At 44.9% G+C, this 24,929-nt stretch overlaps 2 protein-coding genes across 14 annotated transcripts in view; one reads left to right on the forward strand and one right to left on the reverse strand.

The window, feature by feature from the left end:
* Positions 1 to 9,035, forward strand: part of LOC149371883 (protein lap4-like) — a 165,985-nt gene extending 156,950 nt beyond the window's left edge. For 11 of the 13 annotated variants that reach the window (XM_089566189.1, XM_089566191.1, XM_089566195.1 and 8 more), the window contains one exon: positions 4,700 to 9,035. In XM_089566189.1, coding sequence (XP_089422315.1) covers positions 4,700 to 4,818 — 119 coding nt within the window. In that variant the 3' untranslated portion in view covers positions 4,819 to 9,035. Of the gene's footprint in view, positions 1 to 2,375; positions 2,442 to 4,699 lie in introns of all 13 variants that reach the window. The other 2 variants (XM_089566192.1, XM_089566199.1) reach the window with 1 other exon arrangement.
* Positions 9,036 to 10,211: 1,176 nt separating this feature from the next.
* Positions 10,212 to 24,929, reverse strand: part of Glut4EF (Glucose transporter 4 enhancer factor) — a 133,716-nt gene continuing 118,998 nt past the window's right edge. The window contains exons 3-7 of the mRNA XM_089566202.1: positions 22,903 to 23,111; positions 21,294 to 21,385; positions 20,583 to 20,808; positions 18,016 to 18,126; positions 10,212 to 17,094 (exon numbers count right to left, since the gene is read on the reverse strand). Of these exons, the coding sequence (XP_089422328.1) occupies positions 16,909 to 17,094; positions 18,016 to 18,126; positions 20,583 to 20,808; positions 21,294 to 21,385; positions 22,903 to 23,111 (824 nt within the window). The 3' untranslated portion in view covers positions 10,212 to 16,908. The remainder of the gene's footprint in view (positions 17,095 to 18,015; positions 18,127 to 20,582; positions 20,809 to 21,293; positions 21,386 to 22,902; positions 23,112 to 24,929) is intronic.

Here is a 24,929-nt window from a genome sequence, read left to right on the forward strand (position 1 = left end):
GCCATAACTGCTAAAGCAGCGCAGAACTGTGATGGGACAAGAGAGGGCGTACTGCACTCTTATAGTGCTTGTGAACAATAAACCTGCCCAACAAGCTTCTTTCCTCCTACTGCCATCGTACAGACTGCGACTTGTGCTTATTGGCTCTTGTGACTGTCATGTCTGCTCTTTCTGAAATGCATCACAGGTGTCATTTTTGGTGAAGGTGTTCAGCACTTCCCCTACATTTTGCCTTGCATCGTCTGAACTGTCTGTCTGGCCTGCACCCTCTGAACTTTTAATCTCGAGAATAGAAAAGTATTGGGAAACAGTGCGCAGATTGTTGGTGCAGTGTTAATCCCCACCATCCCAGCTTTTGAATTTCGGCAACAATTCCGGTCTCGGTGTTTGTTGCTCATCATCTTAACAAAAGTTCGACCGGCTCATGCCGTCATTCCCGGGTTCTTGCTATGGCTGGAAATTGAGATTGGCAGTTGTAGTCAGAGTTGCCTGTAAGATATATTCGGAGGTATATTTGTAATACAGGTAAGCGCATGCACTGCTGCATAATTGAAAGCAACAGCAGCTTTTTGTAGTGTGTCAAATCGCCCAAGAGTGCAAGGCGCTCCCACATTTTCTTGGTTTTAACGCTATGTAGTGAGAAATAAGCAGCGTTAACAAGTATTTCATGAAACGTAGCAGATAGATGCATGAGTAGGAAGCCTGAGAAGTGTTCTCTGATGAAGAGAGCTTGAGGTTCTCTGTCTGAATCCTTGCACTGTTAAACCTGAATATAACGAAGTTGAAAAAAGTATGGTATTTTTCATTACATCCTGGTTTTCGTTGCATGCAGTTCCCGCGAGAAGATCTGAAAGGACAGTGCAGAACGGAAACTGTAGTAAGAATTAAATGTAGATGAAATCACCTTGAAAATGTTTGCAGAAAACACTATTGCTCGAAGTCATAAACACGGAGAAAAGTTCCGCGATCGCACTGATAGCACGGCTGCCGCGGCTCACGCAACGAGTGTGGTGGTGGGAGTCGGAGAGGAAAGGGACATAGAGGCACCGCAACCAAGCTAGAGGGGAACGCGTGCGATCGTGCCGCTGCTGTAGACTGGCCGCAGAGGGACATGCCTCTTCCTGAGCGTTCCCTCTCTTGGTCTGCCCGCTGCTGTTGCCCCAGGAAACGGACTCTTCGCCTAGGGTCACTGGCGTTCTCCGCTGTACCCGCTCCTGATGAGCGAGAGCTGTTAGCACTGGAATCTTGCGAGAAACCGCGCGACGATGATGGGCGCACACTGCGCGTGCCATTTCGTTATTGCTATGCCCTGTTGTTTTTTGCTGCTTTTGTGCGTGAAATGTTGTAGTGCCACATGGTATGACACTCCAAGAGCAGAAGCAACGGAGATGCGCCGACTGCACTGGAGCACAGTTTGTGGTCTCGACTGCGTTCGCTCGTTGCGATCTTTGACATTCCTCTCATGTCAGTTCATGCCTTATCGTGGTAAAACTTTCCTGTCAAATTTTGCAACTAAGCACAAGCTAACAAATTAGTCGGCTTAGAGCGTTCATTATATCAGGTCAACTGCCGCTACACGCTCGTTACATGGAGGTTTCAAATACACGCACTTCAATGGGGTGGCATTGGGGAATGAAAAAAACTTTGTTACATTGAGGAATTCGCTATATAGAGGTTTGTTACATCCAGGTTTAATGGTATTTTCATAGTAGCATTTCTGGCATGAGCAGAGATGTGCCCATGAACAATTATGGCCTGTCTTGGTGAGTTGTTAGATTGCTGCCAGGTTTGCTTGTCTCCAATCTTGTTACATGACAGCTATGCAATTATGCTTTTTGTCACATGTGTACTTTTGTGGCATCACAACCAACTTGCACCTCAGGTTTTAATTTAGCCAATTGTAGTTTGACTGAAGCTGGTGACACTGAACTTAGTTTAATAAAATCCAAAATATGCATGTTTTACTAGTACATGCAAAGTGGAAAGCTTGGCACGTTAGGTGGTCGGGCCACAGAGCGGCATATTTGCAGGAGCTCTAGCAGGAGTCTGTTGAAGAGATGCGACATGGCTGAATTTACTCACAGATTACCAAATGACAAGAGCTACTCATTGCAATCATTTTAATGGTTACTCCTCCTGTTGACAGCCAAATGCAATTGGCTGCTTACTTTTCTTGAGAAACCAAGGGATTGCACCATGAGATGTTCACATGGCATTCCTTTGTCGGGAATGTGCTAGGTTGTCATTGAATGGCATGCCACTAGTTGGGGGTTGCTTTGTGATTAACTTGCCTGGTTGCATGCCGCCTGTTCCCTTGCTCTCAACTTGGATTGGGACTTCTTTGCTATTGGTGGTGGGGTTTTGACTCTGTCCAGCACGGTGGCCGACTAGCACCCAGGGTGTCCGGAGCATCTCTGACACGCACCCTTACTGCTGACAAGGTGAGTTTGCTGGGCTGTGGCTGTTTCAAGTAGATCCTTGGCTTTTCTTCAACAACTTGACTAAGGGATTTTTAGTAACGTGGGCTGCATCTTGTGTGAAACAGAGTACACTGGAGAAAGGAGCCCTTTCGATGCCTTGTCATGGCACCGACTTTTACTATCAGTCTGCATTTCTGCTTTGGCCAACTGATGAAGCAAGGGAGGAGGGTTTACACTTCTATGTTCAGTAGCACTTCTTACTATTGTGTGTCTGGACCCGTGGCATCCTATGAACTTTGAGTGTAAGCTGAAATTAAATTGTGTGCGGGCTCCATATTACCTCAGATTTGTTAGATATCATGATTTGCATGTAGAGTCGTTCCTCGTTAATACAACCCCCGTTAATATGGATGACTCATAGAGCAATTTTTCTGGGGACGAAACTTCTTTAATGGATTTTGTTCCTCATTAATATGGAAACTCACTGTCCGGACAGTGGACAGGGGGAAAATGCACGGAGCCTATTGGGACCCATTCAGTTTTTTTTGTGTCAATGTGGATGATGATTTAAACAAAATAATTTTCGGTGTTTTGAGCGCAGAACACCAGGGGAACGCAGTGGAGAAGTGAAAATGGCCAACTGATGGCTCTTTCCTTTTCTGGTTTTGTGCTTTAAAGCAAAAGATTGCCAAATCAATGCCCCTGGGGTCCTGAGATGTGGACAGTCATAGGAGGAGCTTCGTCATCTGGCTCTGAGACGCCATTAAGCATACCATACATAGATAAGAAGACTCATAAAGCTGCATATTATTTCTTGCATAGTGGCGACCTGAATAATATGCACTTGGAACTCCCAAAACTGTGTCTAATTTCAGCTTCACTGACCATCACAATGCACAGAAGTGGACACTGTTGATAGCTCATTGTTTTCTCACAATTTTTTTTTTTCTCTCAGAATTTTTGCTCTTTGCGATTCATGATTACAAAATGACTCGCTTTATGGACAGTTTTTCTTGGAATCCAAGGTATCCATATTAATGAGACGTGACCATAGTTCACATTTATCATTTGATAATAGAATCTGTTGGTGCCACTCAGTTGGTAGCTTCTTGTGCATACCAACATTATTGTCTTTGAAATGGGTCAAAAGTGGACCCTGCATAATGGGCAATCTTCAGTGTAACTAAGGTAGCTAATTTCGATAACTGAATATGCTATTGAGTGCATCAGCTTCAATTTTATTGCAGAGAATTTAATTTGGATATATTCTGATGAGCCTCTGCTTGCAGACTAGGGTAGGGGAAGCAAGAGAGCTTCAGTGTGCTATAAAGCAGCTTTGTATATTTTTGTGAGAAAATATGGCTAATTTGTGCCATTGTTTATGAGCATATAATCATTTATGTTTTGGCTTTACTGGAGTTTTTTTATTTTGTTTTTTTATCACATTAAAAGCGCTTTATCTACACCTTAAGCTGGTGAGGAGGGCACAAGGTACTGAAACAACTGTTAAGGTGGCATGTCTTAAAGGGACGCCGAGGACAAATTGAAATTGACCTTTATTGATAGATTGCCATGTTCCAATGTCAAGCATGCTACTTTAATGGAAAAGGGAGCTTTTACAAGGGAAAATGTGAAAGATGAAATACGGGTGTCGTAGCCACAGGCCATTCTCGCAAGCAAACTGCGGTGCGTCAAGACAGTTTTTTGTGCAGACTCCTGAGTATAGGCTACACCACTGTTCAACCCTAAATAGTGATGTTGGAGTTTTTTTTTTTTTTTTTTTCAGTCTTGAAATTACTGGCTTGAATTAAGCAGCAGGAAAATTTTTAAACCCAGTTTTCTCCACAGAAAAAATTGGCCTTTTGCTGCCGGACGAACGTCAACTTGACCAGAGAGAGCCATAGAATCTATTTTTGCTCGGAGTAACAATTTGATGGAGTGTTTCGCAATGTTCTTTGATCACACAGCCTTCTTAATCTCTGGCATATGCTAATCATGCACGAATTGAGCTCCTGCACAGGCACCACCAGTGGTGCTTGTAAACAGCCTTAACAGCACTCATCATTGTTTTCTCATTCACTGTTCTTGTAATGCTCTAAAAATTTTATTGTTGTGGGAATCAAGGCTCCCCATTTCACATAGGCCAGCCTTTGGGAGTTTTGGTAGTGCTAGCTTTCTAGCTGTGAAAATCTTGGGTCCTTGCCCTGTTTGTATTGCAGGTGACTGTTATTAGCTGGTTGTCTTGTGGCCACTGGTTGATGTCCGTGTGTGGTTCACAGGGAACTGCGAGGAGGAGGCCGGAGGCGATGAAGGAGACCTTCCTTCACCTACCTCCGACCAAGGGTCGGGCCCAGCACTAGCCAAGAAGAAGAAGCGGAGGCGGTCTAAGCGCAGATGAAACTGCCAGTGCACCAAAAAGGCATCTGCTGTTGCTGCTGCTGCCAGTCAGAGAGGGAGTGTTGGATCACCCAAGACAGTTTGCTGCTTACCTTCCCCCTTCACCCATCCAAACCCCATCTCTCATCTTTCTCACCACTGAAACAAGACATGTTTGCATCAGTTCCGTCCTCACACATTTCTTTTCTGCGCTGTGACGCTTTCATTGAGCGCACGAGTGATGCGCATTACTGTGACGAGGCAGCCCTGCCCAAGGCTGTCTCACTTGCATGCACATGCATTGCGGTAGACCTGAGACAAGTAGGCCATGCTCACGAACCTGACTCAGCCTTTTACTGACTTTGTTCCGCTGCTTCATTGTGGCTAGTTTTTTCCCCCTTGAGCATTTTTTTGTTTCCGAGAGCCTGTCAATTTTATTCAGCCATTATCACTTTTTGCTGAGATGATTGAAGTGGTGCCCCACTGTTCATTATTTGCAGCGCTTTTCACATGCCTATTGATATTCACAGTGTAATAAGTGCTGCTGATTATTTGCATCATATCATGTGTTAACTCAACGAGCTAGGATTGGTTGCTCTTTAGACTTGGAAAGCTGCACCAAGCTTCACACTGCAGTCATTTTTCATGATTGGAGCAGGTGTAAATTACCATGAAATATTATAAAACAGTAAATTGAGGTTACTTTGGGAGCAGGAGTTAAGCCATCTCATTTCATGTGTGACGCTTTTGTTGAAATTTGTGCTGTGGATTTTATAACATGCAACTTTTACTAATGTGTACTTGTTATGGGAAAATGTGGCAACTCGATGCAACCCTCTTCCAGAGATGGCAGGTGTGTCAGGTAAATTCAGCTCTACCAGCAGCTTCGATTTGTTTTCAGGCTAGTGCCCATTGCCAACTATTCTTGATAAAGCAAGTTTGTTGCCTTCGTTTTTTAAATCTTCACTGCATTTTCCCAAAAAAATTTTTCTTTTTTGTGCATGTTTGTCTTTTATTTTTACTTTCTCTGCTTGCCAGCAGTGCGCCATGCTCTCCCCGTAGCGCCGTATCGTGGCGTTGTAGACGGGAGCTACCCTTCAGAACGAACCTGTCCTGTCCTACACTTTGCAGAGGTCTGAGGCAAAGTGTTGTTGGCAGACAGAGGAGAGTGAGGACATTGACCTCGGGATGGAGGCACACTGCCAGTGTGATCTCTATCAAATTGGATGCCTCGGGACGATTGCCTGTGGCAACCCCATCCACTATCTTACTAATTTCATAGATTGTTTTCTACACTGGTTTTCATTTTCTTGGTTTACTTGTGACTGCTCCCGAACCTTGTGAACTGCAATTTTAACTGGCTCTCTTTTTACATTGGCATTAAATGTCTTGGTTAGCTTAGGTTTAGCTGGCGCTACTGAATCTGTCATCATTTTTGCTGTTTCAAAGATGACTTCTTGGATAGTACTACTAACAGAATTTGGAACTGCAGTGCAGGGAAGGCAAGCCTCATCCAACTTCTGGAACTAGCAGCAAGAGCAGGCACCAGGTCTGAAATATCGTACTTCTAAGGTTCCTTGTATTGGCGACATGAGGTTGTGCCTTCTTGTTCAAATCATACGTTGTATTAGCTTTATTTTATTCCCACGTTGTTTATTCCTTTGGCGCTAAAATTTTGGGTTGTGCTGGTGCAGCTCAGGCAGGACAGTGCAGAGCACAGTGCAGCACATGCACTGTTCAGTCGAGCATCGAGATACAGACCTCGTCTGCCATAGCGAAACTTATCAGGGGTGGCATTGTTTTTGAAGCTGGCAAAGTTTTCAATCTGTCATTCTTTTCCATTTTGTAGAAGAGTTTTGTAAACAGCTGAACATTTACCAGTGTGCAATTGTTGGGCCTTATTACAGCAGGCGAATTCAACACACTAGTCATGCGTATTGACTAGCTGAATTTGAAAACACAGATATGCACTGGTCATTTGCTTGAATTTGGAAGGTTGTGCTGTTTGTCTGTGTGGACAGGATGGGCCAGGACTTTTCCTAAAAAATTTTGCTAAAATCAGCTCCTCCTGTCAAGAACCTTGTCTTCATTGAGCAACATCTTCAAGGCACCGCATCTGCACCCACAGCTGCACGACTTCATGAGGTGGTACCGCTGGTGTGGGGCTGTGGAAGCTCTCTGCAGTGTGGCAGCACCAGTCAGTCCTTGGCAGCTGTCAAGAGCTATGGTGTGGGGTGTTCCACCAGAAGAATTGAGGACTGCACTGCAGCACACCATGAGCCTATGCAGGGGGTGCAGTGAAGCACACCCGAGCCAAATTTTAAGCATTTTGTTGTGCAGACAGGTGCAAGCAGTTATGTTGTTCTGGCTGCATCTTTACCATTGTTACTGCATTGTTTTGTGTGTTGTGCAGTAATGCCACCGTATTGTTGTTGCTGCTTTTCAATGAAATATCAGTGCTGGGCAACGATTTCTATTTTGCACTATGGTTGAGTTGACCGAAAGCTTTGTGACTGTTGCACACAATGCAGTTATGCTTTCTTTCATGGGTCGTGCAAGCTGTGCCCGGAACCCATTGGCCTGACTGCACCAGCTTGTGCCGCACTTGTTGCCCCATATTCACTCAGCTTAAAAGCAACTGTTGTTTCCTTCACTTGGCAAAGGGCATGCTATTGCAAAGTGCGTAACATCTTTATTTTAATCTTCACAGTGTGACTATTTATTCATCATTGAATTTCTCTGTGGTCATGACTTGCTTTTCTTGGCCTCCTCTAATTTATCTGCTGAGCTGTAGCATAGGCTTTCTTGGCACCTACAAGCAGCAAAGAGTGCCTCAGATAAGATTTGTATGCCAAGCAAAGGTTTCTTTTATTATTATTAATGACCACATATGCTCTGTAGTTCGCATTGTGTGCAGTTTTATTCCAAGATGCAATGTTTTATTCCATGTTTTCATTTTAAGTGGTTGGGAACCACAACACTGTTTCCTTTTTCTCTCTCTCTCTCTCTCTCTCTCTCTCTCTCTCTCTCTCTCTCTCTCTCTCATTCCTCCCACAAGGCTTGAGATAATGAGCATGGATAGATGTTCAAAGAGCAGAAGGAAGTGTTTTACCTACTTGTTATGAAATTGGAGATAGCCACGTGCTGGACTTCACGTGACCTTGTACTACTACTACACTGCAGGCAGTGAAAAACAGCAGCCCCTTGTCTCTAACAGAACTTGCCAATGGCAAACGTTTGTTTCCTGTTGTGATTGGCGGTCTTCTAGAAGGTCTAGAAGCTCTCATGTTTGGGGCTGTCAAAACATTCTTACTGTTAACTCTTTACCTTTTGTGCTGTTTTTGATTGAGCATCTGTGTTTAAGAACATGGACAGATGCATTTTTTAGCAACTGCAGCGCACTTTTATCTGGTGTTGATCATGTCTGGGCACTACGTTAATTCAGACAGTGCTCTTGAAACATTCCTTTCAAAAGCCATTTCACTCCTGAAGAGGGAAAAAAAATGTGTCAACACATAAGTTCAGTTTGACCTGTTGCCAGACTTCAGGCCCTGCTTTAAAGTAATTTATCTGCTGCTCCTGCTTTAACTTTCATGTTGTCAGACATTTTGAGCTTGTCAAACCACAGTGATATTGCTCTCTTTTACCCATGTACCAGTCGCCCCTATATTTCCCAACTGCCACCACATGACCCTATCTTTGGTGCTTGTTGTAGACTACATTTTATTGTTAGCCTGTTTTTGAATGGTGTGGGCAGCACAAAAAAAGAGTCTTCCTGGCGAGGTTTGGTCATCGTCTACTTAGAGGTGTGTTTTGCTAGGGCATGGCATCTCTGGCAGAGATGTAAGCACTTTTGGAAACTTGTTTCTGCACTGAGATTCCTGAATGATGTCTTCTGTTATGTGCCAAGACAAACACCAAACTGCAGCATTCACATGTGGCAAAAAATCCACATGGTGTTTTGGCTTTGTCATGCATCATGTGGTGGTGGTCGTGGAAACGGAGAAAGACTGGCCTTGTGTGCCTCGAAGACAACACTGTGCATCAAGTAATGCGGTGGTAGTGGTGCAGGAACCTGGCACTCTTTGTATCAGCCAACCGGATTTCATTCTTAGGCTTGTGTCTAACACTTCATATGGAAGTATTTTTTTTTTATTCTCTGTACATAGAAGAGGGTATAGAGATAAAGGTAGCTGTACTGTATCATACCAGTTTTATTAAAGGCATTGTACAAAAGAACCTTGCATGTTTGTCATTCATGTGTACCTTCCTTAGCATCAAGGATGCCGGTAGTTGAGCTTGTTTAGCAAGTTTCCTTAACAAGACTTGCTTGACCAAGTTACTAATTAGGAACCATCTTTTCCTAGCAACCTTTCACCTGCTACCAGTCTGAATACATGCTGTTTTGTATGCGATCATCATTGCTAATGGCAGTTTAATGGATGATGATAATAAATACAGTAGATGCTGCATTGTACACAGTGAACTGAATTCAAGAGCTAAGCCATGTTAAATTTGCAGACAGCCCTCCTAGCTTTTCCTTATCATGGAATATTGTCGGCAAAACTCCACTTTGTGCCCTTTCCACTGCCTAAGTACTGCTAATGGTTTAAATGTGATGATGGTACTGGGCATGCAGTGTATCGGCTTTGTTTCGCACATATTTCAATGCTACTTCGTAAAACAGCGAGTTGAGCGAGTTGGTACATCTTGAGGAAAACAGCGCAGGAACAGGTCCCGTCGTCTTCTTTTCTCTTGTCCCTGTTCCTGCACTGTTTTCCTCAAGATTTCAATGCTAATGATGTACCCACTGCAAAGACACTGAATAATCCTTATTAAAAAGCCTTAATTCATCATAAAATTGTTTTCTTCTGGTATCAGCATGTGCAAGCAGCTTGTGCTGTATGCCTGCATTGTAAATTTGAAATGTCTTTATTAATCTTCATTTCCTTCTTTTTGCAAGTCTAAATTGCCTCTAAACCACCCCTAGTGAAGCCTTCTTTTTGCCTGGGAGGGGCGTGCAGCTTTGTCTGTTGGCGTTGTAGGCATTGAGGTATGTGCAGTGTAGTCTCATTTAACACCAAGGGTTCAGTGCATGCAGTGCACTCAACATATGGCTAGTCTTGCCTTATCGAATTCTGGTGCAGAGAAAAACCAGCTAGTGACAACGTACCGCTTCTGTGATGCTACAAAGAGCAAACAGCATGAAGCATGGCAAGGATTAATTTAAGCGCATGAGTTGTGGACAAAAGAGGTTGAGAAGCCCCCCCACCCCACCCCCTTACCTCGAGAAAAAACTACCTTAGCCATGTGGGAACAGATGGAGAGGCTGTGCTGTTTATAGTGCTGTTTATAGCTGGTCACCAGTTACAGAAATGATCTAACCCATCAAGATTGAAAAAGGCCACATTGCAGTTGTCAGTATACTTAAGAAGACATTTATTTAAACTTTGAGAGCAAAAGTTTAGGTTGAAACACATCTTTTTATATCTTATACAATCAAAAGAGAAGAAGAGGGAAACAAGTGATAGTGTTTGTTGTATGTACAGTTTTTCTTGCACATAAACATGGATTCAATGACATGCAGAGAGTATGACACACAGTGCACATACAGATATTCAAAGGGGCATCTTAGTACTAGACCAGGTATTGCAGCTACACAAGCACTGTCTTGGTATAGCATGAGACAAAGCAAGCAGGCTAAGTCTAACCTGCGGCTGAAGTGCACAGTGACAACACAATGCTAGCATTTATCAACTCAGACATGTAGGTGGGGCGGGGTCATCAAGGTGGCACACTGAAAGAACACAAACATGGGTGTTGCATCAGGGCTGTCCAATCTGTTCATTGAGCTCAGGCTCCTACCTCGCACGACAACGCTTGACCAATGTTGCGGCCATGTACCAGCCAAAGGAATTCCACAGACTTTTCCTCTTTCTTCAATGCCGGGTTGCTTAAAGCTTAAGGTGGATTCACTCAATGGACCAAATCACAGATCTTCAGGATGAACCAGATGACGTGCATTACATTAAAAGGAGGGCACTTTCTTCGCCGTTTCATCCGAATGCTTTCAGCAGGGGCACTTCCCTGACTTGACATGACATCACGGATTGGTTCATGACTGCATCCTTCGTGTGAATCCACCTTTATGGCAGCTATAAGCAGCCCAAACTGCTCTAATACACTTCCTGCCTGCACAGATGTTCCTTCAGAGCTGACACTGCAATAGCATGCATGTTGCTGATAATCTTCAGGTTTACCTAACTTTTTTTTGTGTGCCTGTATGCATGTTCATGCAAAGTTTCTTCCAAGCTCATTGTTCTGTGAATTAGAAAGGAACAGAGCAGAAATTGCATGCAACCACCTGTTACCATTGAACAATTCGTTGTGTGTCTGTCTTGTGAATTCAGTACTAATCTTGAAGCTTTTTTAGAGCCCATGGGCATGATAAAGGCTGTATTCTATGATAGTAATCTTATCGCACAGTAGGTCTGTGGTGCCTTCTTTTTTTTTTTATATGCTATTTCTTCGAAGTGCTGGATGAAAAGTCTTACACCCAGACATGAAGGATTCATATGGAATCATGAACTTTTTTCGCCGGAATGGTAGCTTTCCTTGTCATGCTTTTGTTCACTTGTAAAGGTCAGCACTGTCATGGCAGACATGAATATGAACAAGAATGGCGAGCTTTAGCTCTGAGGACTGTGGGGAGAACCACAACACAAGCTCCCGTACGATTTTGAACCATAACCATGCATCTTGTTTTCTCACTTCCGCTCTGTCAGATTTTCAGTCGTCTATACCAGAACAAGCCCTAACGGAAAACATTTTCTTAGTGATCCTGTCATAGGTAGTGTGGATGTGAGCGGTGTGACACAATGAAATTTACTTTTTTTTATGGAAAAGGCTTGAGCAGAGAGGAGGGAAATGCTTTAAAGTTGCAAGCGAACATGCAAAAGAGTCGTGAAGTTTAACTTTTATGAAAGACTACATCACTACCTGGTATAAGCCTTCCCATCCAGGCACTGTAATTACAAGCCCGTTAAATTATGCAACGACTACAAAAGTTATTGACGCCTGCTTGCTGCACAGTTTGAAAAGTGCTGGGTGTGGCAACCAAATTGTTAAATGTTAACAGGTAGCAAGAATCTGGTTGTTCTTGGATGGAAATTATGGTTTTGATGTGGATGTAGCTTGATGGCTTCACCTGCTAGCTATACTGTGAACGACATGCTGACGTTTTCTATTGTGACTGAGGAAGCAGCACAACGAAATATGATAGTACTTTAGATCACTTGGTAAGTGAATGTTAACATGAATGCTGCTACTGTCAATGCTGCTATTGTCAAGCACATACTTGCTGACTGCTTGCATGCTCTACATTATTACAGTGTCATCTCGAGAAGGAATGTGGACATTAGGCACAAATAAAAAGTGACTGGGAGTCCAGGAAACTTAAAATTGCTGCCTGGCAAGTGTACCCATCACTTTGAGCACTCAAAACTCTGAAAAAATTGCATATGTGGCACGCATCAGTACATTAACCCTCTCTACATTATTTGACTCCTGGAGATCTGAATTGCTGTGCCAACCACATTCCTCTATGCACCTGCATATATATTCTCTGAAAGTATATGTACAAGGCAGGACATTGGCTTGAGTACACATAGTATGTACAGTTTATAAGTACATAATTCTCTGACTGGATTTTACTCAAAGTACCACTGGTTTCTCGTGTACTTTTGGTTGGGTTCCATTTTATCCATTAATAATTTATCTTTTGATCCTTTTTACATAATTTACAAGCAACCTTTTTTTTTTCTTCACAGTAGTGTGAACACTACACAGAACAGTGCTATGTACATTATGAACATTCCTTTGTATACAGATATATCTTATGCAGAGATACAAAAGATGCTTTTTTTCATTTTGCTTTTTGGACATCCAGCAAACATATATGTGTATATAAAAGGAAACATCTGTACTGCCAGCTGTTAAGACAAAAACATTCATGTATACACTTTGTCATAAAATATGCACCTCAACAACATCAATATTGCAGCTATGTACACAAGTGTAACGCAGTGCCATTTCCTTAACAAATCTTTTTTCATCTTTAACCTTTTCAAGGCACCATGTCTTTTGCTCCTCTTGAGTGTTGAAGCCACTTATGACTTGTCTCTTATCGTGGCAACCAACATAATTCGCATCTGCTGTCATGCAACGTTTGTCTGACACACCACGGCTGGCTGTCTGAACAGACCACACTACAGTTCACTACTAACAGTTACCTGTAAAGTGACAAGACTAACAAGAACAAATTCCTACGCAACGTGTCATTGAAACCAAGAACCAAGTAGGCTGGATTCATGAGTTACTGGTCCACTTTAACAAAAGAAATGAAAACCTCTGTGCGATCTCCAAACATTTAACGTGACAGAGGCCACGAGATATTGCAAAGACCGTGTATTGCATGCATCCAACGGTTACGCTGTGAGCAGCTCTTAGGAGCAAGTCTCTGTGACTCATGGCAATCACTGACTGAAGAAAACTACCAGCCGTCACAGGGGATCAGGGCTTCTACACTGACTTCTCATGCACTCGATGCAATGATGCATAAGATTGAGTGCTTCAAAATGCTTGGAGGACACACCATTGTATTGCTGATGTGACTTGCTGTATACAGTAAATTTTTCATGTGGAACTCATGAGTTATGCCAAATGGAAAGACATGTAAGAAGCAGATACCCCATTATGCGTACTAGACCTTAATTTTCTGATTAGATTTTGCGGTGGTAATTTCATGTGGCAAAACATTTATTGCCCGCATTTTACCATCTTTTCATAATAAATTGTGCACCTAACATGAGTCAACAGTCCTACACTTGGCGCGCCGGAGGTTGTTCAGAAAACACTGTACATCCGTGGCTAACTGTCAGCTCGTCTAGTCTTGCTGCGTGCATCAGACACTGCTGCATGATTCTGCACCTACACAGCAAATGATTGATTGGATCCATTCGACTGCCCATCTATACTAAAGGACCAACCTGACTAATCTGGCACCGGTTAGTTTCATCCATTTCAATAGCTGTTCTTCCTTGTGTGTACACACTGAGGCACAGGACAGACACACACACACACAAGGACACCATTCTGTGAGACCATTCGGCATGAGGTCATAGTGCACTGGAATGACACCTGCCATGTCAGGATGACATCTGCCATACTTGGATTACATGCTTGGATTACATGTCGTGAAGGGCACATTCAAGAGGAGAAGAAAACTTTCTCATCAAAATTCTACTTCATTGCATCAGACGCTGACATAATGGCGGTCTTATGAACTTACTATTGGGATTAATAGGGAAAAAAAAACCTGTTTTGGCTCTTGCTCATGCATGAAGTGTGCACCACCATAGAGCACTAATTGGAAAGGTATCAGCATATGCTCCAAAGCCACTGCAAGGTATTGCTGCTGAAATAGTTGCTAGCCTAAGGAAAATGAGTAATTCTTGCATATTGACTTCTGCCTTGCTGTGGCCTACGAACAGTAATTGTCACCAAAGAAGACAATGACCACACGCACTTAGCTGCACCCTTCAAGACATGACATTAGCTGCTTTGACTGCATACTGCATTCACTCACATTATGAATGCACCCAGTATTTTTGTTGTCAAAATTTTTTTGCTTACACTGATTACCCCTCATGTAATGAATGCACCCCTCAAATTTTCTGGGCAAAATTTGTGCATAATGCATTCAGTACGAGAATAAATATTGCAGTATGCATGCACGAACAATTATTACACCAGTTACAACCGTTTTCGAGGATAGATAGATATGCACATTTCATAAAAAATTTTTGATATAATGAGGCAACATGTTAAGTGGCATAGCAGATGTCACTCGAATGAACTGTATGACGGGGCATTGTACACTCTGCTCTGCTGAGTGGAGTGGCGTGCACCCGAGATTCCAAGTGTATTTTTTTTTTGTCAACCCACAGCGATTATATCTGGGGTTACGTTTGCTGTTGGCTGTTTGGCATCCAGGCAAGGCACACTTCAGTCCCAGTGACCCTGCCATGTTGCTACAGCTCTACGGCACACGGCAGCAGCTAGGGCTGGCCAGAACAGGGCTTGCAGTGAGAATGCACTTCACAACCACACCTGTTTCGTTCGTTGCACATGTAAATTTTATTAGGGGCAGTGGTCATGGAACTTGCACAGGTGTGCCATGTACTGTCCCAAAAGGGTCTTACCGATGCCACTGCTGCCCTTTAGTAAGATCAAGCCGCATGAGCCCTGTTCAAGCCAGCTCATAGAGTCTTGCCAGCTCCTCAAGACAGCAAATGGGCTCAAGGCTTTCGCAGTACCTCCGATCAGACGCTATTGGCACGCTTGCTTGGTGCTGCCTCCTATTTGAGTTTACTGCATTTCACCTTAGATTTTTATTTGCGTCGTGAGGCAGCTGGCATGCTTTTTTTGGATTCTGCTGTGTGATGAGGATTCTGAGTGGCATGAAAAATGAAAAACAGTAAAAAGTTGTTTCTTGTGGCACAAGATGATGTTGGTTAATTGCTACCGGGATGCCTCAGTGCACTTTCACTTGAACGCATGCTTGGGTATAGTGCACAGGGCTCTTTCACACATTGCAAGCTAGCAAGATATGCCAAAAAAATGAAATTTCTCAACTACATTTGCTACTAATTGGCTTGGGTCATGAACTCGATGCACAATCTGTTTTTGAATCTGGCAACAAAACAGACCGGCTTCTCAGCTTAAACATCAATAGCAGTATGCAAAGATGTCAAATTTCCAATAATGTAGAATCTTCTGCTGCAACTGAGTGGTCAGTGTAGATTCTGCCACTCTTTTTCCACCCACTTTGCTTCACAAGTGCCCGTGCTTTGCATAAGCATATACTCAATCATCCCCAGCTTGAGACCGTTTCATAATGCAAGGCACAGGTGAGACAAATTGCAAGCAAGAAAATGTGCATGAGCTCCAAGCTGCATTCCTGCAAACCCACACTCTTATGTGCTTCCTCGTCAACAAAAGCTGTCAACAGAGCAGTTCTGCACCCATTCACTTTTATGCTGCCCGACACCTGGAAACAGGCATTATGAACTGCAGCACGCCTGTAGCTACAAGAGTTCAGTCACCAGTGACTGGCTGCTTTTCATCTCGCTTCACATTAGAGGGACATGCTCAATTCTCTGCTGAAGCTGCGTCTGAAGAGTTAAATAGGCAGCTTATCTGAAACTTTTCTTTTCAACGTTAAAGAACCAGTGGCAACATCGGATGAACTGTGGCCATCAACTGACACATTTCTGCCATCAAGGTAACCGACCCTGAAACTCTCTTATAGCAGGCTTTAGATGTTAGCTGCAAAGCGTTCACCCAGTGGCAATGCTGAAATAGTGATGAAATAGTGGGGGACAATAACAAACAGGAGTATGTGTACATGATCATGGCCACATAGTCAACATGTAAAGAAGTAAAACACTATTTACAGAAATGCAGGCTATGTACTCATTGCAAGTTTTCCTTGCAAGTCATAAGCCAATAATAGCGCTGCAGAGTTAACCAAACAGCACCCATCTTTTTTGTAAATACCGAGTTTCGCTCACCGAGCATAACTTGACAAGTTTCGCCCTTTTTTATGTCGAATCACTCAAGTACAAGCTTTCACTGCTGTTATTAAGCTTGCTTCCACCACATGTTAAGCAATCTCAGGTCCTCGAAAAGCAACAGAATAGTGATTTCTTTAAAAATAACACTACAGGCATAACAATTTCAAGGTCGTGACAATTATAACTTATCAATGTTTAGCACATTTGCTTTAGCAACTTTCTTTCAAGCAAGTCTGTAGAATCTCTTAAAACAGCAGCCTGCACATTGCATTGCCCGAAGCAACATGAGGCATTGTCTTCTGGGCATTATTTTTAGAGCAAAGCTTGCCAATAGGCAGCCTGCAGTGTATCCACAAGGTGCGATGCGACACATAAACTGTATGAAATGAACTGAGTTGGATGCACCATGATTATGACAACAGTTACACACAATTTGTGAGTAGTGGTAGAAACAAAAGGGAAAGAAAGGAGGGCACTCAGTCAACGTATCGGCTGCAGGCCTTTTTCCACTTGCACTGCGTGCACCACATGTCCTTGTTCTCCATGCCGTGGATCTTGCGACACTTGCGGCTCTCTGAGCGCACCCGCCGATGCAGTGGTGAGCTTTTTGGCGAAGCTGACAGGGTCTTGGGGCTCAGGCGCATGAACTTCTGTGGTGACACCTGTGCAAGGTAAGAATGCATGTTCATGGGAAGGGCCAGCAAGTAACTTAACTGCTAGTGTAGTTGAGAAAATTTTGAAGCTATGCAGCTGTCTGTGGTTGAACTCAAAATCTGTAACCAAATGATGGCAGTAACACCAGGTAACACACATTGGGAAATATGCTATCTATAGGTCCGTAAGTATGTAATAAATTATTGCCATCGTATACAGCTCTAAAACAAAGCAGCAAGTGCTTTCTAAAAGAAGGCCCTCCAGCCAATGGCGCCGACTGACTGTCGTGAAGTGACATAGCAGGGGTTTTCAGGTGCAATGGGATTAATCATGGTTTAAGTGGATTAACCACGACATCCCATCAACCAGTCGACGCCACTGGCTAGAGGGCCTCCTCTGAGCAGTATTCTCCACTTAATTCCTGACTTGCATCCGACTATAATGATCTTCCGAGAAGGGCAAAATTATACTGCTTTATTGTGGCATAGCCCAGCTCCTAGTGCACGTGCTTGTCTCATGCATGCATTCAGATGGACCGCTTTTTTTATACTTTCTTGTCTTTCTTTTTTTTGCTTGCTTGGTGGAATTGCTCTTTTGAGGTGGCCACTGCATTATGAAATTACCAACAAAGAGCACACAGTTCTGCTGGCCCCAACAGGGGCTGCAAACAGCGAGTTTTGACACAAGTTTTGTGAATGGTCCTGAATAAAACTTTTTCTCTTGTGTTGGTTGGGACTGGTCAGTAAGTCTCTAATTGCTTTACATGGCTAAATGTGTGCCAAGAGCAACATTGAAGAGCTAAAGAGCTCCAATCAACATAGATACCTCTCAACCCATTCTGTGCCAGTTCTCCTCAAGGAGGTTAACCAACAACATTGCTGGCTGCAAAACAGCTTTATAGAAGAAAATAGAATAGCCATCAGACCCACCATAGCTGTCGGTGCACTGGCATGTGCCTGCCATGAATAAGACCGCTGCACAGTGGGAATGTTGATGGGGGATGCTTGTGTCAGGCTGGGTGGTGATGCAGGAACAGCACTCTGAGAACAAAATAGCATAGAGTTCTACACAACAGCAACATCCCAGCAACAAAATTTACTAATTTATTCAAAGCAATTTCTTTGTCCTTTTGCAGGTATGCAGTTATCACGAAGGGTGAGCTTTCGCGCTGTGACAGCCACTGTAGCTACCAATGTCACAGAAAAACACAGCTTGTGCCTACTTAAAGTAATGATTAGTGCAGCAGGCAGGCTGCCAGCCTCACGGACTTTCAGGTTTCTTCACGGATAACAGAGGACAAGCTGCAGAAATTCCTCTGATCATAGCCAGATATGTGGGGGCATGTCTAAATAGAGTGACATATATATAGAGTGACATAAACAGAATGAACATGCAGCTTCTCGTTATTGTTGTTCACGTCGATAATTTGTTCTCTGTCTTGCTTCTGCCACTGTTCACTTATACAACATCATGGAGGAAGGAAAAAACTAAGGAGAGGCCCTGACGTCACTTTTTGTGAAGCCGCGCCGCAACCGGAAGTTGGCTCCGCTCTCCTCACTATCTTCTTTCTCCACCGAGCTACGGAGCGGGGATCGCGCACAGCTTGCAAGCACTTCGTAAAAGAAAGCTATCAAAAAAACCACGCCACTCGCCGCTACACTCCTACACCTCCCTCCCCGCAAACACGCACCTAGACACAGACCGGCGCACAGGTGCGGTGAACCTTTTCCGGCGCCAGGCGAAGAAAGACGACATTGCTCAGCTCACCATCCTCCTCGGGCTACGCGTTTGGCCTTCGAAACGCAGCTCAGCATCGCCGAGAGCGGCTTCATGTTTCTGTGCTGTTTGGTGAGGTGCGAAAGTTCGCTGATCAAAACAATCAACGCTTCTTCGCGTGTCGAAGTGCGGTTCCGGAGTGCCACCTTTTCGCGAGATTCATTTCAATGCATCGATCGCTCCGCGTAACGACACCAAGTTTGATGAACAAAATATCAAATGAGCGTTTATTTGCTGCATTTAAAAGCAATCTTAGATGCGTGCGTAATGCCACGACGCCAGGCATGTAGACTTTAACACGCAAGGCCGAACACACCGTGCCGAAAGCCCGTCCACCGCCACCGAGAAACACTCGGGCCCCTAGCAACGACGACGCTAACGACGCCGTATGCCGTTGCTAGTGGCCCGAGTTTTCTTAGCAACAACGACAACATTGCTAGTGGCCCGACTTTTTAAGCCTAAATTTTGACGTCACTTCCGCCACATTCTTGCCAATGCATTGGGAATACGAAGGGCCTCTCCTTAGTTTTCCTTCCTCCATGTGCAACATCATAAGCCAACGTGGACAGCATGTAGCATAGGTACAGTTAAGGCCCGTTCACACTTGCGAGTCGCAGAGGTCGCGCGACTGTTTTGGTCGAAAAGCGACAGTCGCAAACGGTCGCCCTGGTCGAAAAGCGACAGTCGCGGGCCAGTCGCTCGGTGCTCGATTTTTCAGCCTCGCGACTGCGAGTCGCAAACCTCTGAACCAATCAGCGAGCGAGCCAAGCTTCCGGCAACGACACCGCTCGCGGGCGCGCCGGGCGACGACCTGCGCTGCTCCCAGCGGGCTGCCGTAGTCGTCGCTAAGCCTAGCCGGTTTCATATCGATGTCGCAACTGAGGGCGCTTCGGATCCTGGCCAGCGCTAGTAATTAAATGCTGCTTTCGTTACCACTTTATTGTGGACCTTGTATCATAATAATATCAAGACATGCTCGACTTCCGCGACGCCTTCAGCAGCGGAGCTAGCAGACAACAGTCGAGCCGCATGGAGCAGCAGCAGCAAAGCGGCTCTGGGAAGAAATTTGCTTTTGTCGCTGTTATCCCTTCTACCAGCAACTCGGTACTGGCCAGCGATCTTCAAAAATGATTCATTTTTTACATTCCTGTACCCAAGGGCTTGGTATGAACGCGAACAAGCAATATTTGCGCATTTTTGTGACGCCGCGGCGGCCGGCGTACTGCAGGCTGGTAGGCCGGCCCTATAGAGAAGCGCGCCTCTGTCATCGTGATGCTTGTACGACCTCGGTGCACATCAAAACCGTCACGACAACCTAATCTTCGCTCGGGTAGTTGTATTACATTGCGAATAGCAGTTTAGACTATCGAGCGCGAGTACAGGAGGCGCGGCCAAAACGGGCGAAACTCTCGAAAGCGCGCGAACAACGTCATTCCCGAGAGTTTTCGCTTCAAACGAGAATCTAACGAGAAGGCGACCCGCTGGTCGCGCTTGCAAGTGTGAACAACGGTGTTGTCGAGCTGCTGCTTGGTCGCAAGCGACTGCGAGTCGCACGCCCTTTGCGACTCGCAAGTGTGAATGAGCCCTTAATCATAATTGAGCAAAAAGAAAAACTAGGCAAAGGGCAGGCTGAGAGAAGTGCTTGTCTGCTGTAGCCTGCAAAGAGTATGGCTTGCTTTGGAGCTGGCAGGAGCCAGGAGAATACAGAGCATGCACATACCCGTGCAAGCATCTGGTACTGAGGGTCTTCATGCGGTGGCCTGGCCATGTCTAGGTGGCTGAGGGTTGGCGCGGATGAGGTGTAGATGCTGTGCGCACATTCACCGTGCTCTCCAAGAAGGGTACTCCCCGAGTCACTCTCAAGGTCACCTTCCTCCTCACTTTCCGTGTAGTAGAACTCTTCCTCGTGGTCACTTGATGCAGAGTCTTCGCTCTCATCACCACGCCTATGAACAAGATGAATGACGTAAGCAAGAAGGCCCATAAAAGTCTCAGCCACTCCTAGCAAAAAAATGTACACGATATGAAGGTTAATGTACTCTAACCAAAGTTAAACCAGCAGCTTGACTTGCCATATTGCACACGCAATTTTTTATAAATGACATTTCGCATAAGTTATTTACTTACTGGGTCCCATGCAAACAACATTTGCTCAAGATGTACTGCAAAACTGATTTCCGTGTCAAAGCAGATAACACTACCTCATCATTGATCCTGAGCAGTCAAGGTTTTGGTATCATTAAGTTTGTATTTCTCTTATCCTCCTGGTAAAGCTACTGGCATTCTTTGCAATGATTATGTGCGTGTGACAATAATACATGTCTGTCAACCATTCGGTTACAATAAATGCAAGAAAATTTCATAAGGCTGTTGTATATAGGCTCTTTTACTGTTCTGCAGAGGTTTTAAAGTCCATCAGACAAAAACTCACCCAAGGTGTTTCACCCGGACGTGCCTTTCGACATCCTTGCAAGTGGAGAACCTTTCACCGCACTCTTTCCACATGCACTTGTAGAGCACCCGCTAGAGAAAAGGAACATAAATCTTGTCAGAGGAATATGCAGGGAGTGCCTTAATATTTTTTTTAACTTTACTTAAATTTTCTAGTGCCTCTCAGGCAGTGGTGAGCTGCGGAGTGTTTTTATTAAATCACTTTGCATGATATACATGTAATTCAAAGCTTTATTCATAGCCAGCTAGTGTCCAGCATTTGTCATTTCCAGTTTTGTTAGCACACTTTTCATAGCAATAAAACCAGGCCAGGGGCATGAAATATGGAGAGGTTAACTGGCCTAGAATACTGATGTTCCTCTACCTATACAACTAAGTCTGAATTACGAAAATCATTTGATCAGGATAATGGAGTGATATAATTGATTTTACAATGCTGCATTATTTTTTGAAACACATACTAGCAAAGTGAAGTTGCTGCGGTCATATCTACACCACCTTTCATTTAATTGATGCTGCTTGTCTTAACAAGCTCCAGATACACTAAAGTTCTCAACATGACCTTGCACATGCAAACAGTTCCGCAATTAAGCGCGCACCGTAAAATTCTTCGTTTAGCTAAACCGGTGAATTGTTTTCGCTCAAGTTCCGCACAGAAATGGCATTTGGCCAGCAGAATTATTTTGTGCTACATTTGTTTAGGGTACTTGCCTGAATCAATAAAAAAAAGTCAGATATTCACATCGTCTGCGGTGACGAATTTGTTCGATTCAGGCAAGTACCCCAAAAAATTTTCCATAAAATAATTCTGCCAACCAAATGCCATTTCTGTGAGAAATTTGAGCTCGAACAATTCACCATGCAGTTTTACTAAGAGAACTATTCTACAGTGCATGTTTAATTGTGGAACACGCTGTAGAGAGGCACACACTTTTGCATGCCAACTTAAGCCTAGCTAGGCCTAGCTGCTCATGCTTGATCAGCTCCGAGCAGAATACACACTACAAGCAAGCCAGCAGCCTTCCATACATGTATTTTATAAGAAAAAGGCCTAGTGCAGAAACACAGCACAGAGGAAGTAATGATTGTCGGAGCACAATAACTGACATTTTATTCATCTTTCCTTCACCTCGTTCCATGCTACACTTCTTTGTCAGTGTGTTACGAACGACTCTTTGGTTGTGTCCTCATTAAAACCAGAGCTTTTTGATCAATTGCGAAACTTCGTTTCGAAACACTGCTCCGTTCGCGGAGTTTATAGCAGTTTGTCTGAATGCCACAAGTGGCGTGACAGTCTGCTAATTAACCTTCAAATTTTGGGCCAGAGTGCCAGATTTTGATACACGAGTTCTATATAACCATAATTTATAATCAAAGGACTCTGCAGCTCACAGGCGGATTTGTGGGTCACTCTTGGAGGAGGCGGTCCCATTGTAACCATGTGTTGCTTGGACTTTTTTTTTCACCGAAGAAATGGGTTTCAGCATGGTTTTACTGTATAAAATTTCTCGCTTGGAGAGGGGCCACCCACCCTTAATTTCGCCCCTGCTGCTGCTGCTCGCAATGATAACAGTGCGCACGATACGAACCTTCCTCTTGGGGCAACCGGGCTCGGCGGAGAAGCCGAGGCTCTCGGAGAAGTCGACGCCCTCGTCCTGAGTGGGCGACATGCGCCAGAAGGTCCGCGCATCTGCAGCGGCCAGCCCTCCTGGTGGGGACGGCGTCCCGGTCCGCGGGGGCGATCGGCCGCTGTCCCAGCTCGAAGCTCCCGAACTCGAGCTTGTCCATGATGGCGTTCCTGCGTAGGCAGTAAACAGCGCGACAACGCCGCAGTCAGCTACAAGTTTTCCCGATGTGAAGCAAGTTAAAATATGTACGAAACGCTTCCAGCAGCCTCCCCTCTCCCCACCCCCTTCCCCAAGAAAAAGAAAAAAACGACCGCACGGCCTGATATATCCCCCCAGCACAGACATATGTAACCCTCGCAAATCCATGACTCCTTTCGGAGGGCCTTTGAGCAGTGTAGATGCTGACTCCTGTTCGTTGTAGGATATTTTCGAGCGCTCCTTTGAAATGGCGTCGGAATAGCTTGGCTGCTCGCAACTCTGAGTGCCTTTCTACTATGATGCCAGGCCCGCGTACGCGTGTCGAGACGCTTAGTAGTACGGGTAGTAGTGGTTTATTTAGAAATAATAAAAAAAAATTGCCGACGATTACGTTATTTCCTAATGCGAAATTTGAGCGCAGCTCATCAGCTGTTGCAGCTTTTCGATAGATTGAGGCAAAGAATGTGAGCAAGACATGAATGTACAATTACAGGCAGCTTTTTATTTTTCAGACATATTCCTTCTTCAAGAAACACTCCACTAACAGTAAAGTTACACTTTACAGAGATTACAATACAAAAGAATTATTGCACTTAAACTGCACTACCAAAAGAGAGAGAGGCAAACAAACAAAACACAATTTGTTCACTGAAGATTAAACGGCGGCTCGGGCGGTCAACGCCCTTCTTATATAGGCTCGCTCCACGTCTGTCTGTTCTTCGCACCAAGGCAGGCGTGCACACACACATAGTGTCAGCTGTGCAGTCTCCTTCTCGCGCTGGGCGCGCGTCCTCATTGGTCACAGGCCGGGAGTGGCTTCGAGGGGCATCTGGAACTTTCTGCCGTGGCGCCGTCGCGCGAGTGAAGAGGTGGAGGGCATCTCCAGCCAATGGCGTCGGCCGATTCTCATTGTCCTGCTAGCGTGACAATGCAGGGAGTGGCAGATGAAAGGGGATAGTCCCCCCCCCCCCCCCATCCATAGTCGGGGATAGACCCCTCTCTCCATTGTGCCACCGCTCTTTGTATTGTCACCCTAGCAGGGTCACTGCCATTGGCTTTTCCCCGTCCTTTGACGCGGAAAATGAAGGTACCAAAGGAAGGTACCCTGTCCTTTGACAGGGAAAAGCCGCTGCCTTTTTAAGTTGTATCCGACTATAGAACAATCGACGGCAATCCCCCCGCGCGCCGCGCGGCGTCGGCGAGCGGTGGGAGATGGGGCAGCCACACACACAAGTCTAGTCGCTCTCCAGTTGTTCCTTCCTTTTTCCCCGTTTTACGACGCGCGCCGGCGAGAGCCGTCCGCTCTGCGCTGTTTTTTTTTTCTTGCTAAGGAGGGAAAAGATTTTTGCTAACCCCGGCCTCTGCCATCGCTGCGGGAAGCACCTAAGCTGGGGCAGCGGACAAAAATGGATCGCATACAGTCTGGAGAAATTAAATGAAAGAGGTGAGGGGACAGGCAGAAAGGATAGGTTGTATCCGACTATAGAACAATCGACGGCAATCCCCCCGCGCGCGGCGTCGGCGAGCGTGGGAGATGGGGCAACCACACACACAAGGCCAGTCGCTCTCCAGTAGTTCCTCCCTTTTTCCCCGTTTTACGACGCGCGCCGGCGAGAGCCGTCCGCGCGGCGCTTTTTTTTTTTTCTTGCTAAGGAGGGAAAAGATTTTTGCTAACCCCGGCCTCTGCCATCGCTGCGGGAACCACCTAAGCTGGGGCAGCGGACAAAAATGGATCGCATACAGTCTGGAGAAATGAAATGAAAGAGGTGAGGGGACAGGCAGAAAGGATA

This window comes from Amblyomma mixtum, chromosome 1, assembly GCF_055824585.1.
Source record: "Amblyomma mixtum isolate Tamu chromosome 1, ASM5582458v1, whole genome shotgun sequence".
Lineage (NCBI taxonomy): Eukaryota > Metazoa > Arthropoda > Arachnida > Ixodida > Ixodidae > Amblyomma > Amblyomma mixtum.